Source organism: Dendropsophus ebraccatus, chromosome 2, assembly GCF_027789765.1.
Source record: "Dendropsophus ebraccatus isolate aDenEbr1 chromosome 2, aDenEbr1.pat, whole genome shotgun sequence".
Classification (NCBI taxonomy): Eukaryota; Metazoa; Chordata; class Amphibia; order Anura; family Hylidae; genus Dendropsophus; species Dendropsophus ebraccatus.
Window position 1 is genome coordinate 72,901,854 of NC_091455.1, and position 24,000 is coordinate 72,925,853.

General features: G+C 46.0%; 1 protein-coding gene across 5 annotated transcripts in view; it reads left to right on the forward strand.

The window, feature by feature from the left end:
- Nucleotides 1-12,155: 12,155 nt before the first annotated feature.
- MTCL1 (microtubule crosslinking factor 1) overlaps nucleotides 12,156-24,000 on the forward strand; it is a 106,015-nt gene continuing 94,170 nt past the window's right edge. For all 5 annotated transcript variants that reach the window (XR_011361656.1, XM_069957761.1, XM_069957762.1 and 2 more), the window contains exon 1: nucleotides 12,156-13,210. Coding sequence is in view for 4 of the 5 variants with exons in the window: in XM_069957761.1 (XP_069813862.1) it covers nucleotides 12,491-13,210 (720 nt within the window). In the remaining variant the exon portion in view is untranslated. The remainder of the gene's footprint in view (nucleotides 13,211-24,000) is intronic.

The following is a 24,000-nucleotide window of genomic DNA, read 5'->3' on the forward strand; positions in this document are numbered from 1 at the left end:
ATAGATAGATAGATAGATAGATAGATAGATAGATAGATAGGAGATAGATAGATAGATAGATAGATAGGAGATAGATAGATAGATAGATAGATAGATAGATAGATAGATAGATAGATAGGAGATAGATAGATAGATAGATAGATAGACTTTGCACCATTCCCATCAATGGAACTGAGGTGCAATACAACACAACACGACCTAAGGACACAGTGTGATATGGTATGTGGGCTGAGTGCAAGGGCTGATTTTCAGTCCCAGTCCGGCCCTGGGCTCCTCACTCTGTCACCATCCTCATCTCTCTACACACTGCACATCTGTATTGGCCCCTTTACACCTTCTCTCAGTGGTTAGCCCTGACTATTTGTAGCGTATGTGTGTGTGTGTGTGTGTGTGTATAATATATATATATATATATATATATATATATATATATATATTTATTTTTATATATATATATATATATATATATATAAATATATTATGTGTAGACACCTTGTAGATGGCCCCTTGTTCAGTCCTCCATATAGATGGCCCTGTGTGCCTCTACTATAGTAGAGATCCCCCTCTGTGTAATCCCCTTACAGTAGATGACAGCCTCTGTGCATTCCCTATATCAGGGGTAGGAAACCTCAGGTCTCTAGAGTTGCAAAACGTCAACTTCCATCATGCCTAAACAGCCAAAGCTAAAGCTGTAGTTGTGCAACAGCTGGAGAGCCAAGGTTCCCTATTCCTGCCCTATAGTATATGGCCCCCTCTGTGTAGTCCCCTTATAGATGACCCCTCTGTGTAGTCCACTAAAGTAGATGCCCCCTATGTGCATGCCCTATTGTATACACACCGCACCCAGTATAGTTACCCTTATAGATGCCCCCCATTGTTGTCCCCCTCTGTTTAGTGCCCTTTATAGATGCCTCCTCAGTGTTGTCCTCCTTATAAATTGCCCCCATCCAGTGTCCCTTATAGATGGCTCCCTTTGCTGTCCCCCTTATAACTGGCCCGTGTTATCCATCCCCCCATATAGATAGCCCCCTTATGTTGTCCATCCCTACCCCCCATATAGCCCCTTATGTTGTCTATTCCCCCATATAGCCCCCTTATGTTGTCCATTTCCCCGTATAGCTCCCTTATGTTGTCCTTGCCCCATATAGCCCCTTATGTTTTCCTTCCCCTGTATATAGCCCCCTTATGTTGTCCTTCCCCTGCATATAGCCCCCTTATGTTGTCCTCCCCTGTATATAGCCCCTTATGTTGTCCTTCCCCTGTATACAGCCCCTTATGTTGTCCTTCCCTGTATACAGCCCCTTATGTTGTTCTTCCCTGTATACAGCCCCTTATGTTGTCCTTCCCTGTATATAGCTCCTTATGTTGTCCTAGCCCTGTATATACCCCCCTTATGTTGTCCTCCCCCTGTATACAGCCCCCTTATGTTGTCCTTCCCCTGTATATAGCCCCGCTTATGTTGTCCTCCCCCTGTATATAGGCCCCCCTTATGTTGTCCTCCCCCTGTATATAGCCCCCCTTATGTTGTCCTCCCCCTGTATATAGGGCCCCCTTATGTTGTCCTCCCCCTGTATAGCCCCCCTTATATTGTCCTCCCCCTGTATATAGCCCCCCTATGTTGTCCTCCCCCTGTATATAGCCCCCCTTATATTGTCCTCCCCCTGTATATAGCCCCCCTTATATTGTCCTCCCCCTGTATATAGCCCCCCTTATATTGTCCTCCCCCTATATATAGCCCCCCTCATGTTGTCCTCCCCCTGTATATAGGCCCCCTTATGTTGTCCTCCCCCTGTATATAGTCCCCCTTATGTTGTCCTCCCCCTGTATATAGCCCCCCTTATGTTGTCCTCCCCCTGTATATAGGCCCCCTTATGTTGTCCTCCCCTGTATATAGTCCCCCTTATGTTGTCCTCCCCCTGTATATAGGCCCCCTTATGTTGTCCTCCCCCTGAATATAGCCCCCCTTATGTTTTCCTTCCCCTGTATATAGCCCCCCTTATATTGTCCTCCCCCTGTATATAGCCCCCCATTATGTTGTCCTCCTCCTGTATATAAGCCCCCCTTATGTTGTCCTCCCCCTGTATATAGCCCCTTATGTTGTCCTCCCCTTGTATATACCCCCCTTATATTGTCCTCCCCGGTATACAGACCCTTATATTGTCCTCCCCCTGTATATAGCCCCCCTTATATTGTCCTCCCCCTGTATATAGCCCCCCTTATATTGTCCTCCCCCTGTATATAGGCCCCCCTTATGTTGTCCTCCCCCTGTATATAGCCCCCCTTATGTTGTCCTCCCCCTGTATATAGCCCCCTATGTTGTCCTCCCCCTGTATATAGCCCCCCTTATATTGTCCTCCCCCTGTATATAGCCCCCCTATGTTGTCCTCCCCCTGTATATAGCCCCCTATGTTGTCCTCCCCCTGTATATAGCCCCCCTTATATTGTCCTCCCCCTGTATATAGCCCCCCCTATGTTGTCCTCCCCCTGTATATAGCCCCCCTATGTTGTCCTCCCCCTGTATATAGCCCCCCTATGTTGTCCTCCCCCTGTATATAGCCCCACTATGTTGTCCTCCCCCTGTATATATAGCCCCCCTTATATTGTCCTCCCCCTGTATATAGCCCCCCTATGTTGTCCTCCACCTGTATATAGCCCCCTCTGATAAAAAGAAAAAAACACACAAGACAACTCACCTAACCATACGCTCCCCTGTCGGTCGCTGGCCTCCTCTTCTCTCTTCTCCTGACAGATCAGCAGCTCCGTTGCGAAGTCCTGCCAGCGCCATCACTGACCTCAGTGTGCGCCGCGGTGGCTGGGACTTCCGGTATGCACTCCATGAACCGGAAGTCCTAGCCGCCGTGGCGCACACGAGGTCAGTGATGGCGCTGGACTTCGCAACGGAGCTTGCAATACTCTTGTAATCGCAAGCAAATCTCTGCTTGCGGTCACAAGAGTAATTGACAGGGCGGGAAGCCATAGGCTGTCAATCAGAACACTGCTTACATTTACATTGAAGCGATCGTTGCGATCGCTTCCAGTTAAAAAGGGAGGTGTGGCCCCCGGCCCCCCCTAGGAGCAGGGGGCCCACTGCAGCTCGGGGCCCACCGGGGATTTCCCCGGCCCCCCGGTGGCCCAGTCCGAGCCTGGGTGTATAGAGGCCCATTTCCAGCAACTATCACTCCAGTGTTCTAATGGTACAATGTGTTTGCTCAGTGGCTCAGAAGGCTAATTGATGATTAGAAAACCCTTGTGCAATCGTGTTCACACATCTGAAAACAGTCTAGCTCGTTACAGAAGCTATAAAAGAAGCTACCTTCCTTTGAGCAGATTGTGTTTCTGGAGCATCACATTTGTGGGGTCAATTAAACGCTCAAAATGGCCAGAAAAAGAGAACTTTCATCTGAAACTCGACAATCTATTATTGTTCTTAGAAAAGAAGGCTATTCCATGCAAGAAATTGCTAAGAAATTGAAGATTTCCTACAACGATGTGTAGTACTCCCTTCAGAGGACAGCACAAACAGGCTCTAACCAGAGTAGAAAAAGAAGTGGGAGGCCGCGTTGCACAACTAAGTAAGAAGATAAGCACATTAGAGTCTCTAGTTTGAGAAACAGACGCCTCACAGGTCCCCAACTGTCATCTTCATTAAATAGTACCCGCAAAACACCAGTGTCAACATCTACAGTGAAGAGGCGGCTGCGGGATTTTGGGCTTCAGGGCAGAGTGGAAAAGAAAAAGCCATATCTGAGACTGGCCAATAAAAGAAAAAGATTAAGATGGGCCAAAGAACACAGACATTGGACAGAGGAAGACTGGAAAAAAGTGTTGTGGACGGATGAATCCAAGTTTGAGGTGTTTGGATCACAAAGAAGAACGTTTGTGAGACGCAGAACAAATGAAAAAATGCTGGAAGAATGCCTGACGCCATCTGTTAAGCATGGTGAAGGTAATGTGATGGTCTGGGGTTGCTTTGGTGCTGGTAAGGTGGGAGATTTGTACAGTGTAAAAGGGATTCTGAATAAGGAAGGCTATCACTCAATTTTGCAACGCCATGCCATACCCAGTGGATAGTGCTTGATTGGAGCCAATTTCATCCTACAACAGGACAATGACCCTAAACACACCTCCAAATTGTGCAAGAACTATTTACAGCAGAAGCAGCAGCTGGTATTCTATCGGTAATGGAGTGGCCAGCGCAGTCACCAGATCTAAACCCCATTGAGCTGTTGTGGGAGCAGCTTGACCGTATGGTACGCCAGAAGTGCCCATCCAACCAATCCAACTTGTGGGAGCTGCTTCTAGAAGCGTGGGGTGCAATTTCTTCAGCTTACCTGAACAGATTAATAGCTAGAATGCGAAAGGTGTGCAATGCTGTAATTGCTGCAAAAGGTGGATTCTTTGACGAAAGCAAAGTTTGATGTAAAAACAATGTTATTTCAAATACAAATTATTATTTCTAACCTTGTCAATGTCTTGACTCTATTTTCTATTCATTTCATAACGTAGGGTGGTGAATAAGTGTGACTTTTCATGGAAAAGACAAAATTGTTTGGGTGACCCCAAACTTTTGAATGGTAGTGTACAGTATGTACCGCTATAGTAGAAATGTTCTTATTTAGTAATAGCTTTTCTTTATGATTTGTCAGATGCTAAGATGATATTTTTGATTAGTTGTAATAGTAAATAAGCATAAAATACCAACCCTAACATCCACTTCTATGTTGTCACTTCATATAGCATCCATTGCCAGAGTCCCATATATCATTCCATCCTAATACCCTGATGTGAATATGCCTATTTAAAATATAACACTAAATAGCCAAAGGGATTTTACCTGTTATAATGTTCAATGAAGAGGGGCTCATATGATCAAATTATTTGTACAAAGTGTATTGTAGGGGGTCACATATTAAAAGATTATTATAATGTACAATATGGAGGGCTCACATGACAGGATTGTTATAATGTACAGTATGGCGGGCTCACATGACAGGACTGTTATAATGTACACTATGGAGGGCTTACATGACAGGACTATTATAATGTACACTATGGCGGGCTCACATGACAGGGTAGTTATAATGTACACTATGGAGGGCTCACATGACAGGGTAGTTATAATGTAGTATAAGCACGAAAGTACTCTCCAGCTCGCTTGATTACTTTTAAACCTTTATTGTATAATGTTTAAAAGGCCGACGCGTTTCGGGCTCTCTTGCCCTTATTCATGGCTCTCTGTCAGGAGGTCCCGAGACGACCCATGAATTAAGAAGTCGTCACCCAAAATATAAGGGGGGACTATTCCCTGTCCATGCCCTACAATGATAATCATTGTAGGGCATGGACAGGGAATAGTCCCCCCTTATATTTTGGGTGACGACTTCTTAATTCATGGGTCGTCTCGGGACCTCCTGACAGAGAGCCATGAATAAGGGCAAGAGAGCCCGAAACGCGTCGGCCTTTTAAACATTATACAATAAAGGTTTAAAAGTAATCAAGCGAGCTGGAGAGTACTTTCGTGCTTATACCTTGTTGGATGCCCTTGGGTCCGGGGTTTTTTTCTCGCGTGCTCGTGGAGAGGCATACAGCCATAATAAGAACACCACATTCCATCTAAAGGGACTTTTATGTTGTGAGTGCTGACCACTCTTTGTTTTTAGTTATAATGTACACTATGGAGGGCTCACATGACAGGGTAGTTATACAGTATGGAAGGCTCACATGACAGGGTAGTTATAATGTACAGTATGAAAGGCTCACATGACAGGACTATTATAATGTACAGTATCAAGGGCTCACATGACAGGAATATTATAATGTACAGTATGGCGGGCTCACATGACAGGGTAGTTATAATGTACACTAGGGAGGGCTCACATGACAGGGTAGTTATAATGTACAGTATGGAGGGCTCACATGACAGGACTGTTATAATGTACAGTATGAAAGGCTCACATGACAGGACTATTATAATGTACAGTATGGCGGGCTCACATGACAGGGTAGTTATAATGTACACTATGGAGGGCTCACATGACAGGGTAGTTATAACATACAGTATGGAAGGCTCACATGACAGGGTAGTTATAATGTACACTACGGGGTAGTTTTGATGCACAGTATGGAGGCCAAGGACTATTATAATGTACACTATGGAAGACTCACATGACAGGAATATTATAATGTACAGTATGGAGGGCTCACATGACAGGGTAGTTATAATGTACACTAGGGAGGGCTCACATGACAGGGTAGTTATAATGTACAGTACGGAGGGCTCACATGACAGGGTAGTTATAATGTACAGTATGGAGGGCTCACATGACAGGGTAGTTATAATGTATGGTATGGCGGCCTTACATGACAGGGTAGTTATAATGTACATTATGGAGGGCTCACATGACAGGGTAGTTATAACGTACAGTATGGAGGGCTCACATGACAGGGTAGTTATAATGTACAGTATGGCAGGCTCACATGACAGGGTAGTTATAATGTACACTATGGAGGGCTCACATCACAGGGTAGTTATAATGTACACTATGGAGGGCTCACATGACAGGATAGTTATAATGTACAGTATGGAGGGCTCACATGAAAGGGTAGTTATAATGTACAGTATGGCAGGCTCACATGACAGGGTAGTTATAATGTACACTATGGAGGGCTCACATGACAGGATAGTTATAATGTACAGTATGGAGGGCTCACATGACAGGGTAGTTATAATGTACAGTATGGCAGGCTCACATGACAGGGTAGTTATAATGTACACTATGGAGGGCTCACATGACAGGATAGTTATAATATACAGCAGGGCCGTTTCTATAACCGGGCGGGCCGGGCCACCGCACAGGGCGCCAAACGCTAGGGGGCGCCCGACAGGCCACCCGGACCTACGGCATCATCGGCACCCCTGATCACCAATCCCGCCCCCTCTTCCCTGAGGGCGGTAAAACGAACCCCCCCCCTGGTGGCGCCCCCTCCTCCCGGATCTCCCCCCTCACCTCCCTCATCTTCGCCCTCACCTCCAGGCCGCTTCTGCCATGTTGGGCGGCAGAATCTGTGGTCCTAGAGGTGGCGTAGAATCTTCTATGTCGCTGTAATGCCGGCCGTCCCCGACTCAGCCAGTGTTCTTTTTCAGCTGCGCGGTGCGCGGCCACACAGCTGAAAGGGAAGCACTGCACACTGCCGCCGGCCGCCCCCTCAGCTGCTCAAAACTTTAAAAAGTAAGTGGCAATGCGTACTATGTACGCATTGCCACTCACTACAGTACAGGAGGAGGGAAATCCCTGCTCCTGTACGTACATTTCGTAGCTTACTTTGTATTGTGCGTACAGAAGCAGGGACTCCCTGCTCCTGTACAGAAGAATGGCGCACATCCTCTCCTGCGGGCTGTGCGTGATGACGTCATTTCATCACGCGCTGCCTGTAGGAGAAGACCTGTAAGCCGCAGACTACAGGAGGATTAGGCCGAGCAGCGTTGGAACGGAGGACAGGTGAGTAGGATTTTAGTTTTTTTAAACTTGAACTTTGCACATTACTTGGACTTTGAGCATTACTGTGGAGACCGAGGGGTTAATGCAAGGGGACATTATTACTATATGGGGGGAGTACAGGAGGACATTATTACTATATGGGGAGAGTACAGGAGGACATTATTACTATATGGGGGAGTACAGGAGGACATTATTACTATAAGGGGGAGTACAGGAGAACATTATTACTGTATGGGGGAGTACAGGAGGACATTATTACTATATGGGGGAGTATAGGAGGACATTATTACTGTATGGGGAGAGTACAGGAGAACATTATTACTATATGGGGGGAGTACAGGAGGACATTATTACTATATGGGGGAGTACAGGAGGACATTATTACTATATGGGGAGAGTACAGGAGGACATTATTACTATATGGGGGAGTACAGGAGGACATTATTACTATATGGGGGAGTATAGGAGGACATTATTACTGTATGGGGAGAGTACAGGAGAACATTATTACTATATGGGGGGAGTACAGGAGGACATTATTACTGTATGGGGGAGTACAGGAGGACATTATTACTATATGGGGGGAGTACAGGAGGACATTATTACTGTATGGGGGAGGACATTATTACTATATGGGGGGAGTACAGGAGGACATTATTACTATATGGGGGAGTACAGGAGGACATTATTACTATATGGGGAGAGTACAGGAGGACATTATTACTATATGGGGGAGTACAGGAGGACATTATTACTATATGGGGGAGTATAGGAGGACATTATTACTGTATGGGGAGAGTACAGGAGAACATTATTACTATATGGGGGGAGTACAGGAGGACATTATTACTGTATGGGGGAGTACAGGAGGACATTATTACTATATGGGGGGAGTACAGGAGGACATTATTACTGTATGGGGAGAGTACAGGAGGACATTATTACTATATGGGGGGAGTACAGGAGGACATTATTACTGTATAGGGGAGTACAGGAGGACATTATTACTATATGGGGGGAGTACAGGAGGACATTATTACTGTATAGGGGAGTACAGGAGGACATTATTACTATATGGGGGAGTACAGGAGGACATTATTACTGTATGGGGAGTACAGGAGGACATTATTACTATATGGGGGAGTACAGGAGGACATTATTACTGTATGGGGGAGTACAGGAGGACATTATTACTGTATGGGGAGAGTACAGGAGAACATTATTACTATATGGGGGGAGTACAGGAGGACATTATTACTGTATGGGGGAGTACAGAAGGACATTATTACTATATGGGGGAGTACAGGAGGACATTATTACTATATGGGGGGAGTACAGGAGGACATTATTACTGTATGGGGGAGTACAGGAGGACATTATTACTATATGGGGGAGTACAGGAGGACATTATTACTGTATGGGGGAGTACAGGAGGACATTATTACTATATGGGGGGAGTACAGGAGGACATTATTACTGTATGGGGGAGGACATTATTACTGTATGGGGGGAGTACAGGAGGACATTATTACTATATGGGGGGAGTACAGGAGTACATTATTACTATATGGGGGAGTACAGGAGGACATTATTACTGTATGGGGGAGTACAGGAGGACATTATTACTGTATGGGGAGAGTACAGGAGAACATTATTACTATATGGGGGGAGTACAGGAGGACATTATTACTGTATGGGGGAGTACAGAAGGACATTATTACTATATGGGGGAGTACAGGAGGACATTATTACTATATGGGGGGAGTACAGGAGGACATTATTACTGTATGGGGGAGTACAGGAGGACATTATTACTATATGGGGGAGTACAGGAGGACATTATTACTGTATGGGGGAGTACAGGAGGACATTATTACTATATGGGGGGAGTACAGGAGGACATTATTACTGTATGGGGGAGGACATTATTACTGTATGGGGGGAGTACAGGAGGACATTATTACTATATGGGGGGAGTACAGGAGGACATTATTACTATATGAGGGGAGTAGAGGAGGACATTATTACTGTATGGGGGGGAGTACAGGAGGACATTATTACTAAATGGGAAATGCAGGGGGACATATGGGGTGAGTGCAGGGGGACATTACTACTACATGGGGTGAGTGCAGGAAGACATCATTACTATATGGGGCACAGCAGGGGACATTATTACTATATAAAGGCACAGCACAGGGGGCATTATTACTATACGATGGGCACAGGGGACATTATTACTATATGCACAGCAGGGGATCCTACATACAAGGGGTAACTCACATACCTACTGACTTTACTGCACCAAACAGCGCAATTATTACATTTTGAGACCCTATAAGTTGGAAAAGGGAAGGAAGTTGCTGAAAAAGTATGAAGCCTGAGATGTTTGTCTGGCAGGTTCTGAAGAGACGAATTCTAACTGCAAGAAATCATCATGGTGGTTTGGGCCAGAAGGAGAGGAAAAGGAAAGTGACGCCTCAGATCAAGGAAGATGTCACCTGTGAGTCACTGAATGATGTTTTTCTATTCAGTATAAGGGTGCCTTCACACCTACCGGATCCGTAGCGGATCTCACTTCTGCGGATCCGCAGCGAGATCAGCTGCGGATCCAGTACCATTGATGCCTATGTTAGCACATACCCGCAGCGGGATTGACATCCCGCTGTGACTAAGTGCTTTAACCCCCTGGCGCCCACAGCCCCGCCGCTCGCATTAGCCCCGCCACCGGCATCCTCTATCCCCGCCCCCATCATCCCCGCCGCCCGCATCCTCCATCCCGGGCCCCCCATCATCCCCGCCGCCTGCATCCTCCATCCCGGCCCCCCATCATCCCTGCCGCCCGCATTCTCCATCCTCCCCGCCGCCCACATCCTCCATCATCCCCGCTGCCCGCATCCTCCATCCCGCCGAGAGCATATACATTACCTGCTCGGCGGCGCGGCTTCAGTGAGGCTCCCGGCTCCGGTCCCGCCCAGCCGATCAGCGCATGGCAACACTGATCGGCTGAGCGGGACCGGGAGCCTCACTGCAGGATGCGGGCAGCGGTGCTGATAGGGGGCCGGGATGGAGGATGCCGGCGGCCGGGCTGATGGGGGGCCGGGATAAAGGATGCGGGCGGCGGTGATGATAGAGGCGGGGATAGAGGATGCCGATGGCGGGGCTAATGCAGCAGCGGGGCTGTGGGGTTAAAGTACATAGTCACAAGGGGATGTCAATCCCGCTGCGAGTATGTGCTAACATAGGCATCAATGGTACTGGATCCGCAGCTGATCTCGCTGCGAATCCGCAGAAGTGAGATCCGCTACGGATCCGGTAGGTGTGAAGGCACCCTAACATTATTTGGTAGGGGTGCAAAACTGCTCTATTCTGTAATACACACACTGCTTCTTCCTAGTAACCCGAATCTTGGTAGTAGCCCTCCCTCCTTCCTTCACGGGGACCTAGAAACCTGATGGACAGGGTAGTTATAATGTACAGTATGGCGGGCTCACATGACAGGGTAGTTTTAATGTACACTATGGAGGGCTCACATGACAGGGTAGTTATAATGTACACTATGGAGGGCTCACATGACAGGACTATTATAATGTACAGTATGGAGGGCTCACATGACAGGGTAGTTATAATGTACACTATGGAGGGCTCACATGACAGGGTAGTTGTAATGTACAGTATGGGGGGCTCACATGACAGGGTAGTTATAATGTACACTATGGGGGGCTCACATGACAGGGTAGTTATAATGTACAGTATGGAGGGCTCACATGACAGGGTAGTTATAATGTACAGTATGAAGGGCTCACATGACAAGGTAGTTATAATGTACAGTATGGAGGGCTCACATGACAGGGTAGTTATAATGTACACTATGGAGGGCTCACATGACAGGGTAGTTGTAACGTACAGTATGGAGGGCTCACATGACAGGGTAGTTATAATGTACACTATGGGGGGCTCACATGACAGGGTAGTTATAATGTACACTATGGAGGGCTCACATGACAGGGTAGTTATAATGTACACTATGGGGGGCTCACATGACAGGGTAGTTATAATGTACACTATGGAGGGCTCACATGACAGGGTAGTTGTAATGTACAGTATGGAGGGCTCACATGACAGGGTAGTTATAATGTACACTATGGAGGGCTCACATGACAGGGTAGTTGTAATGTACAGTATGGGGGGCTCACATGACAGGGTAGTTATAATGTACACTATGGAGGGCTCACATGACAGGGTAGTTATAATGTACACTATGGAGGGCTCACATGACAGGGTAGCTATAATGTACAGTATGTATGGAGGGCTCACATGACAGGGTAGTTATAATGTACACTATGGCAGGCTCACATGACAGGGTAGTTATAATGTACACTATGGCAGGCTCACATGACAGGGTAGTTATAATGTACACTATGGAGGGCTCACATGACAGGGTAGTTATAATGTACACTATGGAGGGCTCACATGACAGGGTAGCTATAATGTACAGTATGTATGGAGGGCTCACATGACAGGGTAGTTATAATGTACACTAGGGAGGGCTCACATGACAGGGTAGTTATAACATACGGGGGAGGCACCTTGCTCTGTATGCAGCAGCAGCAGCAGAGGTGTAATACCACGAGCAGACAGGCGGGGGCGCTGGTGCGGCAGCTGTAAGACGTCAGGCTGGGTGACAGACAGCAGCGTTTGCAGATTTGCAGGAACATTAGGGCGAGGAGGTGTCGGGAGAAGCCGGCTGAGGAGCTGATGGAGTCCGGTATGTCGGTTGCGGTGGATTGTGTACGTTAGCGTTGCTGAGCGGATTGATCCCCGGCCGGGAGCTGGTCGTGCAGGAGCCGTGCAGCAGGCAGTAGGATGGTCGCAGGTGGCCGGCACGAGAAGTGATGAGACTGTGCGCTGGGACTGTGCTCGGATGCTGTAGCATTGCTGTTGTGGCCCAGCCAGGATAGCCCGCGGGCAGGAGGGGGTCCCTGCAGCATCCCATGGAGACTGTCACTCCGGAGCCCAGGCTGCTGCAGAGCCATGCCGACAAGAAGCGCCTCCACAGGGCACCCTCCCCGGCCAGACCCTTCCTGAAGGATCCCCACCCCCGGGCTCCCCCTGCCAAACCCGCAGTGCTGCCCCCCAAGTCCCCCAGCCCTGGCATCAGACACCAGTCCCCCGGGCTCCTCGTCACCCAGAACCGCCTGTCCAGGCGCAGTGTCCCGGCCAAAGACAAGCCCAGCCCGGCCAAAGCTGCCAGTGCCAAGGCGTCCCTGAGCAGCAAGAGGGCATCCAGGCCGGAGCCGGGCGGCAGGAAGGATGCGCGGGGTGCCCCGTCCTCCCCCCTGCCTGCAGCGGCCGCCGGGCGGAGGAGGGGGCCGCGGCTGGAGACCCCCTCACCGGGGAGCGCCCTGACCAGGGTCAGCCACACCGACAGCAGCTCCGACCTGTCCGACTGCCCCTCCGAGCCCCTCTCCGATGAACAGCGACCCCTGCCCGCGCACAGCAGCGACAACGAGTCCGGCTGCAGCCTGGTGACAACTCTGCCCGAGATCGTGCTGACTGCCGAGCCCAGGGGGGATGGCCGCAGGTATGAGGAGCCCAGGGGGGCAGGGGGCACCCCCAGCAAGAGCCCTGCCACCCCAACCCCGGGGCAGCAAGAGGAGGAGGAGCTGTACAGGGAGCTGGAGGAGCTGCGCTCAGAGAATGACTATCTCAAGGTGAGGGTGCTGGGGCATGGTGAGGGTGCTGGGGCATGGTGGGGGTGAGGGTGCTGGGGCATGGTGAGGGTGCTGGGGCATGGTGGGGGTGAGGGTGCTGGGGCATGGTGGGGGTGAGGGTGCTGGGGCATAGTGGGGTTGATGGTGGAGATGGAGATGATGGTGGAGATGGTGATGGAGATGATGGTGGTGCCTCTAGAGCTATGCCCCACCACCACCCTGCAGGTCACATATAGAAGTCAGCAACACTTCTGTTTGCAGAAGTCAAGTGCCCTGTTACTACAGAGCCACCAGGATGGGTGCAATGTAATATCTGACTATAAGGATGTTACTACAGAGCCACCAGGATGGGTGCAATGTAATATCTGACTATTGGGATGTCACTACAGAGCCACCAGGATGGGTGCAATGTAATATCTGACTATTGGGATGTCACTACAGAGCCACCAGGATGGGTGCAATGTAATATCTGACTATAAGGATGTCACTACAGAGCCACCAGGATGGGTGCAATATAATATCTGACTATAGGGAGGTCACTACAGAGCCACCAGGATGGGTGCAATATAATATCTGACTATTGGGATGTCACTACAGAGCCACCAGGATGGGTGCAATGTAATATCTGACTATAGGGAGGTCACTACAGAGCCACCAGGATGGGTGCAATGTAATATCTGACTATAGGGAGGTCACTACAGAGCCACCAGGATGGGTGCAATGTAATATATTACTATTGGGATGTCACTACAGAGCCACCAGGATGGGTGCAATGTAATATATTACTATTGGGAGGTCACTATAGAGCCACCAGGATGGGTGCAATGTAATATCTGACTATAGGGAGGTCACTACAGAGCCACCAGGATGGGTAAAGTGGTAACAATGTAATATCTGACTATAGGGAGGTCACTACAGAGCCACCAGGATGGGTAAAGTGGGTGCAATGTAATATCTGACTATAGTGATGTCACTATACTGCCACCAGGAGTACAGTGTAATTTCTGATGATAGGCATGTCACACAATGCCTAACCTAAGCCATTATCTTTTAGCATTTGGCCCTAGCCCTGGGTACACCAACTATTTCAAAAATAAAGAGCACGCGGCTCACCTCCAGCATGTGTTTAAGAGCGGAAGAACATCCAGGAGGGTGAACGGCCCGGAAACGCATTGGTTTGGGCTTTTTATCTTTGATATGAAATGAAGGATCTATGTTTTAGTAATTCTCTGGAGTGCTGGAACCACTCTGTCTTCCTGGGCACACTACCTTTAGTCACTGCATGGTGGTATCATGTATATCATATATAAACTATTTTTAATAAAGTTTTTTTCTGTGAATGTGTAAAAGTTAAAGGAGAAGTCCAGTGAAAATGTTTATTAAAGTATTGTATTGCCCCCCAAAAGTTATACAAATCACCAATATACACTTATTATGGGAAATGCACATAAAGTGCTTTTTCCCTGCACTTACTACTGCAGCAAGGCTTCACTTCCTGGATAACATGGTGATGTCACGACCCGACTCCCAGAGCTGTGTGGGCTGTGGCTGCTGGAGAGGATGATGGCAGAGGGATGCTCAGTTTCCCTCTAGTGCCCTGTGTCCCTCAGTGTCCCCCTGCCATCATCCTCTCCAGCAGCCACAGCCCGCACAGCTCTGGGAGTCGGGTCGTGACATCACCATGTTATCCAGGAAGTGAAGCCTTGCTGCAGTAGTAAGTGCAGGGAAAAAGCACTTTATGTGCATTTCCCATAATAAGTGTATATTGGTGATTTGTATAACTTTTGGGGGGCAATACAATATTTTAATAAGATTTTTTGCGGGACTTCTCCTTTAACAGTTCCATAACAGGATTTTTAAACCATAAAGTAGGTGTTAGTTGGTGATTGGGCCTGTCATCTGAGGAGGTACTGTATTGTAATCAGCACTTGTAACCTGACTTGCCTTATTAATCCGCTCCCATAAGGCCACATTCACACGTGGCAGATTTTATTACAGACATTTCTGTCGCTGGCCTGTTCATTCCATATGAAACCTGCAGAAATCCATGTGCTTTCCACCAACACAATCCCATTCAGATGAATGGAAGTGGTTTTCAGTTACAGAAATTTATGCAACCAAACCAGATGCTTGTGAACCCACTGTAGGGATTGTGCACTATAGGGAGTGTGTACTGTTGGGAGTGTGCACTGTAGGGATTGTACACTTTAGAGGGTGTGCACTGTAGGGAGTATGCACTATAGGGAGTGTGTACTGTAAGAAGTGTCCACTGTAGGGAGTGTGCATTGTAGAGATTGTGTACTATAGGGAGTGTGTACTGTAAAGAGTGTGCACTGTAGGGATTATACACTATAGGGATTGTGCACTGTAGAGATTGATTGTCCATTGTAAGGAGTGTACACTATAGGGATTGTCCACTGTAAGGAGTGTGCATTGTAGGGAGTGTGTACTGTTGGGAGTGTGCACTGTAGGGATTGTACACTATAGGGATTGTCCACTGTAAGGAGTGTACACTGTAGGGATTGCCCACTGTAGGGAGTGTGCATTGTAGGGATTGTGCACTATAGGCAGTATGTACTGTAATAAGTGTGCATTGTATGGGGTGTGCACTGTAGGGATTATGCACTGTAAGGGATGTGCACTGTAGGGAGTGTGCACTTTGGTGGGGATTTATCAAGAACAACGTACAAGTACGCCGGTCTTATATTAGGCCTCGCCACCTTTTTCCCGGCCAGCTGGGTGCCGGAACCTGTGCCCGGCCTACTAAATCTACACCTTCCAGCAGGTGTAGATCTGGATTATGACATAGCCATAAATCATGATAACTGAGGCGTGGGAGGAGGCTACACTTCCTCCCCGCCTTGTCACGCTCCCCCCCCCCCCCCCCCAAGCTCCCCCAGCCCACCCAAATCTGCACCTTCTTCCTGGCGTACGCCTCGGGCGGACGTTTCATAAATGTCCCCCTTTGTGTTGTCCTTTTCTAACTTACTAAAACATATGTAAAAAGACAGACAAAAATAGATTAAGAATACTTACTATGGGGAGAATTTATCAATGGTTTTGGTGTAGGTTTTGTAAAACTTTTGCAAATATTTGCGTAGTCAACTTTTATTGTGTTTCTGTGCAATATTTGAGAGCATTGTGGATGTTATGTACAGTGTACAAAACATTGTGCCATTTTTACACTAGTTCTCTACTGCAACCATTGATAATTAGTTGAGATGTACGTGCAACTTATCACATGATCTCTCTTTACCTATCAGCACTTTGGTAATGTACCTCTGGGTGCGTGCAGTATCACCCACTATAGTGTTTGTGTCTCCCATATTCTGTAGCTGCATGATGAGCACTTAGAGAGCTGTGATGTCATTGGTAAATAGCATCACATCATATCATTCTGCATTCTGGCATTGACATGATGAAACCCTATGGTAGAAGATGCATCATAAACTAACCTATTGCAGCACCTATGTCTACTCACAGGGAATCATGTAATACGCTGAATGTTGGCTCCACACCAATCAGTCATTGATGATCTAGGATAGACCATCAGTAGAAAAAGCCCAGCAAACCTTTTTAAGGGTGGGTTCACACCTACAGGATCCGCAGCAGATCTGCTGCAGATTTGATGGTGCAGATTTGATGCTGTGTTCAGTTATTTAAATGAAATCTGCTGTGGATCCGCAGCAGAAAATACACTGCGGATCCGGTAAGTGTGAACGTACCCTCAGAGAGAGATTGGACAAGCTCATCGTTTATGGTGACTGTCTCCCTGCAGAACAGACTCTTAGGAATTGTTTGGGTCATGTTTGGATGATATCTCTGACTTACTGTACACATTTGTAACACACATCCTGAGGTTGAGGCAAATGTATGGAAAGAGTCTTTAAAGTGTCACTGTCGTTTTAAAAAAAAACTTTTGACATGTCAGAGAGACTTCTCCCGGCTCATTCTCTTGATCGGTACAGGTCTGCACACTCATCTATCAAAACTTTTGACATTTCTCATGACATGTCAAAAGTTTTTTAAAACGACTGTGACATTTTAATTTAATTTTTAATTTAGCTACTTTACATACTTTCCAAAAATGTATGTTGTTTATGGGGCTGGTTTACTAATGTTGTTCCAGCAGAAAAAATGTCTCTGCCAGTTTACTGTTCCACCTTATTTACTAATAGTGTGGGACACAAAAAACTCAGAATCCTGACTAGCCCATGGCTTTTGTCCAAAAACCTGAAAAGTGGGGGTGTTGTGGGCATGCCCCTTTAAAACCTACCAAAACCAACATAATATTTATTAAACAAACCGCCATTTTTGTACCGATTTCATGATCCAAAAAAAAGCCATCTCTAGTGTGTTGGACGGTCTGGTTTTAGTTCTGTCATGTGAAAAACCTTCCAGATTTACTCAGGGCAATAGGACACATTGATGAATCTGTCAGTAAGGAAAACTAGCCCAGACAATCTTAGTAAGTCAGCCACCAATGTGTCAATTAAGGTAACAGTCTGTCACAGGCATGAACTTAATTTTAATAATGGGAGTGAATATCATCCGGTGGGATTTATTAGATATGCACATCCCTCAGTGTAAAACATGCACACCACCTGTAACATTTCACCTATCACCCTATATTCACAAGAGGTACACTATCCTTTTGTATGGCAACATTAATGCCCTCTTGTAAGACCCAATGTCTAACCAGAGCACAGCTGAAGTCGTTCCTCGACAGCTGAAATAATTTACATATCTGTCACATAACACATGACTTCTGACAGCATGACAAGTTTTGCCGCAAAAAGACATTTTTTGCTTTGATGCATTATGTTTGTTGTCACAGGTAAATTCACACATACTTTGTTGGCTGCCCAAGGTGGGAGGTTGTAATCTGCTTATGCCTTTTGGGGGGGTGTTAGTCCTAGGTCATAGCTTTTTTCAGTGCTTATTTGTGAAACTTAAACACATATGTACTTAACCTTTATTTATTTTATTATAGGCTTACGTTAATCAGTAAGAGTGAACGTGTTTTCAGAATTTGTTGAGTGTTATGTGACAGCAGTGACATTTATAGAGAATCCAGCCCGACATAACAATGGGGAGACCCTTATTGTTTGCCTGTATTCTCTGTTAGATACTCTGGAGAGTTTTCCATGTATGGGGGTGGTCACAGATGATGGGAAAACAATCTAAGCAGATTCTATGGGATGCTATGGACTTTCCAGTATTCCATGGACTTGTAATTCTGCAAAAAAAAGTCACCTTCATGCTGTGCTGAAAACAGATCATTGATACTTTGGTCCAGGAAACAACTTAGACTGTGTCTTTCCATCTGCTGAGGTGGGATAGGGAAAAGCCCATATACGAGGATTAGGATTTGGAAGTGTGTTCTATTCCCCATTAAAGTTACAGTTAGCTGCAAACCACATAAAAGCCTGATGATTATAGCTTATCCAGCCCAGACCACCACATCCTCCCCACATCATAATAGTTATATGCTTTAGAGAGCTATTTGTTTCTCCTACTCCTTGTATTTATACATTTGGACAGGATATGTAAAAGATGCCTGTAGGTGTATCCCAGGGTCAGAAATGAGCCATCGCCCTCTTCCACAACCACACTTGGGAACAAAGGTGGAACTTATTAATAGTTTATGTATTTGAAGTGTTGAGGTACTCGTCCTACTAGGGTGACACAAGTCCCAGTCGTGGGGCGACCTGGGCGAAGCTAAGTGTCCTAAATTTTCCGGTTTCCCCTGCACAGTGAGATAGCGGCTAACACTGCATAGTGGAAATCGTGGATAGACTAGAGAAACTGAGAGTCTTTAGCTGCTTCATACCCGTGTGTACCGACTCTCCAAAACAACTGGACTGTCTCAGACAGGGGTGCTGGCAGAGCCAGGCCCTGGCTTAGCTACAGCATGGATGCCTACTCTATGTGTTATCCTCCCACAAGAATCTGAGGGAAACTGCCTTATGCTTTCTTCCACCTAGTCACTACTTCCTACAGGGATATGTAAAAGCCACTGTGAGCGGTGGAGAAAAATGTGTGCTACAAGAGAATGTTAGTTAGGAAGAGTATCTCTATTGATCAGCAAAATACATAACATAGAAGTAGCAGTAACCCTTTGTTCACTACAGCAGTGCAAAAGATACAAGTTTACATACAAAACACTGACATCTAGTGGTGAAATTAATAAATACCTTCATTACCACGTAGTCTTTAGTAAAAAGGCTTTTGTGACAGGTGTGATATAGGAAACACCCATGGTCGGACACCACATATGTATGTCCCCCAACGTTGTCATGCACTCCATTGTGAGCCCCATTTTGAACTGGGAACTGGGACATTTGGAGCAAAATGCGGCTTATTTAAAGGGGAAAGTGGCAGATTTGGAGCAAAATGACAACGTTTTTCTGAATTCAGTGGTATGTTTTCTTATGGATTCTACCTCAACAGTTACATATGTTATAAATTTACATGATGAAATTACAATGTGTAAACATGGCCATGGAAATTCCATTGAAATTAATAAGGAACTGATATCAGACAAAATCCATGCTGAATTTGACTCAGAATACTCTTTAAATTCTGCCAGAAAGCACATACCCACAGTGGAATTTTCATTCCGCTGCCAGTATGTGATCCAGCCCCTTTAACCTCCCACAGCCTCCGGCCGGAGCATACATTACCTGCTCGGTGCCGCAGCTGTGTGTGAGGCTCCCGGTTCCCCTTGCTGCCCATCAGCCAATCAGTGCACTGCATTTAAGCCATATCCACCTCTGAGACCAGCATCTACATCAAAAAGGGTCCCTGGCCTTGCCTGGCCTGTCTGCAGTGTTCGGAGGTGGGCAGGAAGCCTCAAATAGATGGGCAAGTATTATGCTACTTATCCTGTTGCTGTAAGCTGAGAACAGTGTCATGCAACACTACTTACTCAGCTCACATTGAAGTCAATGGGAGTTATGCTAACTGTGTTAAACAGCCTGCATTTCTATTTAATACTGCCTGACCACCTCCAGCAACCACTTGCAGGATTGATGTGGACAGGGGGCTAGAGATGAGCGAACCTCGAGCATGCTCGAGTTGATCCGAACCCAAACTTTTGGCATTTGATTAGCGGTGGCTGCTGAAGTTGGATAAAGCCCTAAGGCTATGTGGAAATCATGGATATAGTCATTGGCTGTATTCATGTTTTCCAGACAACCTTAGAGCTTTATCCAAGTTCAGCAGCCACCGCTAATCAAATGCCGAACGTTCAGGTTCGGATCGACTCGAACCCAAACCCAGTTCGCTCATCTCTACAGGGGGCCCATGTTCTCAATGTAGGTGTTGGTATCAGATGTGGGCCCCACATCTGTCAAACATATATGGGCATGGCAGACCCTGTGGTTTAAAGTATAAATATTACAGATAGAATACACTGACTCCTTATAGCCCAAACTAGGCTGTGTCCTTATTCAGGAAGTCAGCACTAGTGGCATTTCCAGTACTCTCTCATGGTGACATCTTATAACTATACTGTCACTATTTTCTCCTTCTTCTTTCATCCCTTCTTTAGTATAGTGGGGTAAGAGGTACAGAGTAGAGGTAGATAAGAGGATGGGAGCGAGGCCAAAGGGGGTGGTAGGGTGCATTTGTCAAAATATACAAATATGTAAACAATAGGGACCATTGGGTATTACCCTAAGAAAGTGTATTCTATTTTTTATTCTGTGGATTTGTAATAAATTGTACATTAATAAAAGGTATAATGAGAAAAAACCTATACTATCAGAATCACATTATTTGCCACATTATTCTGCCCTTTTGTGTTATAACGTGTTAGAGACACCATCACCTCCACAACCCCCTAAACTCATCAATAAAGAGCTTACAAGGTACTGAGTAAGAGCCTGTCATTTCTATCTTCCTGCATCCCCCTCTATAAGCCTGCAAGCACTGGAGTTTGGGTCTGGGATCACAGTCCACCAGTGACACATGTTGGCTTCCTGTCAAAAACATATGCATATATATATACTGTGTTGTACTGGCAGAGGATCTATGCACTTAAATGGCCGAACGTCATCAACTACTATCTCTGTTCAAGCCATGCCCTGCATGTATATGTTTATTTAGCAGGATGCTCCCCCATTACAAATGTATACATGTTGTATATGGTCTAAATGTAGTCACTGGCTGAGGATGTTCAGTCCGTAAAGCTGAATAGATTTGCTGCAGTATACAACAGCATTAGAGATGAACGAAGCAAAACTGATCTGCGTTCGTATCCCTCAGGCTGTCTGCTCCGTGCAGGGGGAGGATACCACCCGGGGGCCACCTGCAAAATGCATGGAAAACATGGATACAGCCCTAGCTGTTACCGTATTGTCCAGGCGGTTCTCGAGCCGTATCCTCCCTCTGCATGGAGCGGACAGTCTGAGGGATATGAGCACAGATTAGTTTTGCTTTGTACGCAAAACGGAACTGCTTCGCTCATCTCTAGTCAGCATACCTCTTTGATAGGATGCCACTGTACTGTACTGTACTGTACAATATACTATCTTTACCGAACAAATAGGAATATATTTAATATTTATTGTAATTAATCAAAAGAAAATCATGAAAAGAAAATCACAGCCATCACAGATCTTCACAACCATCACCTTTGCACCCTTAATTGGCACACAGTTCAGATTATGCGTTTTCCATCCATCACCCTGCATGCGTTCCCTTATATGCTTGTCTTTGCACGCAGATTATGTATAAATCTATTGCATTTACTTCACACAAAGCGTCCTGTATATTGCACTGCTATAGGTCTCAATTGCACATATAATTTTATATTGCACTCTTTCCTTCAAATAGTCTATTGCACTTATTGTTTTAAATAGTTAATTGCACTTTACTTCCTTAGATATATCAGTTATAGTGCATCTTACTGTACTTTGTTAGCAGTGTCTTACATTTGTCCCTTTTTTTTTCATAGTTATATGCATGTCTTTTTATTTTATAAACATCCATATTTCCATCATACTTTGAAGGTATATTACTTTCCTTTATTTTGCTTTGGGAGTCCTTCAGACTGATCTCCATGGTCCAACGCGCTTCTTTCGCAGTAGATCATCAGAGGCCTTGCTGCTGCTGTTCACTCTGTATCTGTTACCCGGTGCACTGCTCAGATGATAGCCGCATTCTGTACTGTATACTACCCATGGACTCGCAATACACAGTGTCGACCCAGTCTGAGTACATTACATTGCTGAGCTTAGTAGTCCTTGTAGTCCTCCCCATACATCAGCATGGAGCCCTATTTGCAGGCTTCCAGCCCAGAAATGCTAGAAAGATGAGTTAAGCCTATATTACAAGCACAGTTTTCTGGGGAAAGAGAGCGTTGAACTGTCAGTTTAGCGCTCTCTTCCCCCTCGTTCACCGTTCGCTGCCTGTGCTATTACATTCACAGACAGTGAGTGGGGAGGAGCATAAGGGGCTGCCCGAACAATCATTAGATCATTCGGGCTGCCCAATGAAGTCAGCGGCGGTCTGCTGCGCATCACTCCCTGCAATAGCATTGCTGCACTTAAAGTGCATGTGGCTGATTGTGGCTATTACACTTAACGATTATTGGCCTGAGTGGTCGGTAATTGGCCGAATAAGACCAATAATCATTTAGTGTAATGGGGCCTTTTTTAACCTTCGTATTGACTCCTGTCATTTAGGGGGGTTGGAGGTGACTGAGACCCTTTACTTATAATCATTATACTTCCACTCAGTAGAGGCCAGACTGCAGAGAGGACCCCTCCTCCCTTCTGTGAGTATCTTTTCTTCTTGGTGGTGGAGTGTTTGTGGTTACTCCCTTGCAGGGGGTTGACCTGAAAGCACGGTTGTAGTATAATGGCCGCTATGTCAGAGATAAATTGACTAGCGGTAGGCCAAATCCCCGCAGTGTACAGCTCCTCATTCAGCTTATCCATTTCTCATCAAGCTCTGGGAGAAGCAGGGGGAGTGTCTGGAATGGTTATTAGGTCATGCTTCATTCCTTGGTAAAATTAAGATTAACCCTTTACTGTGGTGATACCCTGATACCACTCAGTGTGGTATAGTACTGTGGCTAGATATGGCTGCATTCATCGAGCAACAGATAAACCATATTCTTGATGATGACGGATGCGGCTCCACACATCTGGCTGGGCTGAGGTGTAATAAAATGTAGGTCACCTATTTTGTATACATGAGGATGCCAAGCACTATAAATACACAACCGCGTACTAAGGATATCATGGTAAGTGCGCTATATTAAAATACTTAATACACCTGCACAGGTGCCAACAGTACTGACAATAGATCTATAGTGGGTTAACCACAAGTGGATACATTTACAGTATTGACAGTATGCCATTACCTCACTCAGCCTTTATGATCTCATTACACCTCCATTATCTTGTATCCATTGATAGGTCTCTTCCGGTATTCGCATTGCAAATACAGATACAGCTCATAAAACAGGAAGATACAGAAATGGCCAGACAGCCAGTCTGTGATGTAATTGTTCTGTTTTCCACTTACCTTTCTTGTTATTTTATTGTGAATGTATTAGTTGCTAACTATATATATATATATATATATATATATATATATATATATATATATTAAGGTAAACAACTGAGATACATAACTGAATCTGACCAAGCCCCTCCAAAGGCATCTGCTGATGGCCTAAAGCATGTGCAGCTCCAGATGGCAACTTAAAGGGTTATTCCAGCCTATCCACACTGTGCACACACTGTATTCACTAAGTAATATATTTACTGTGTTGA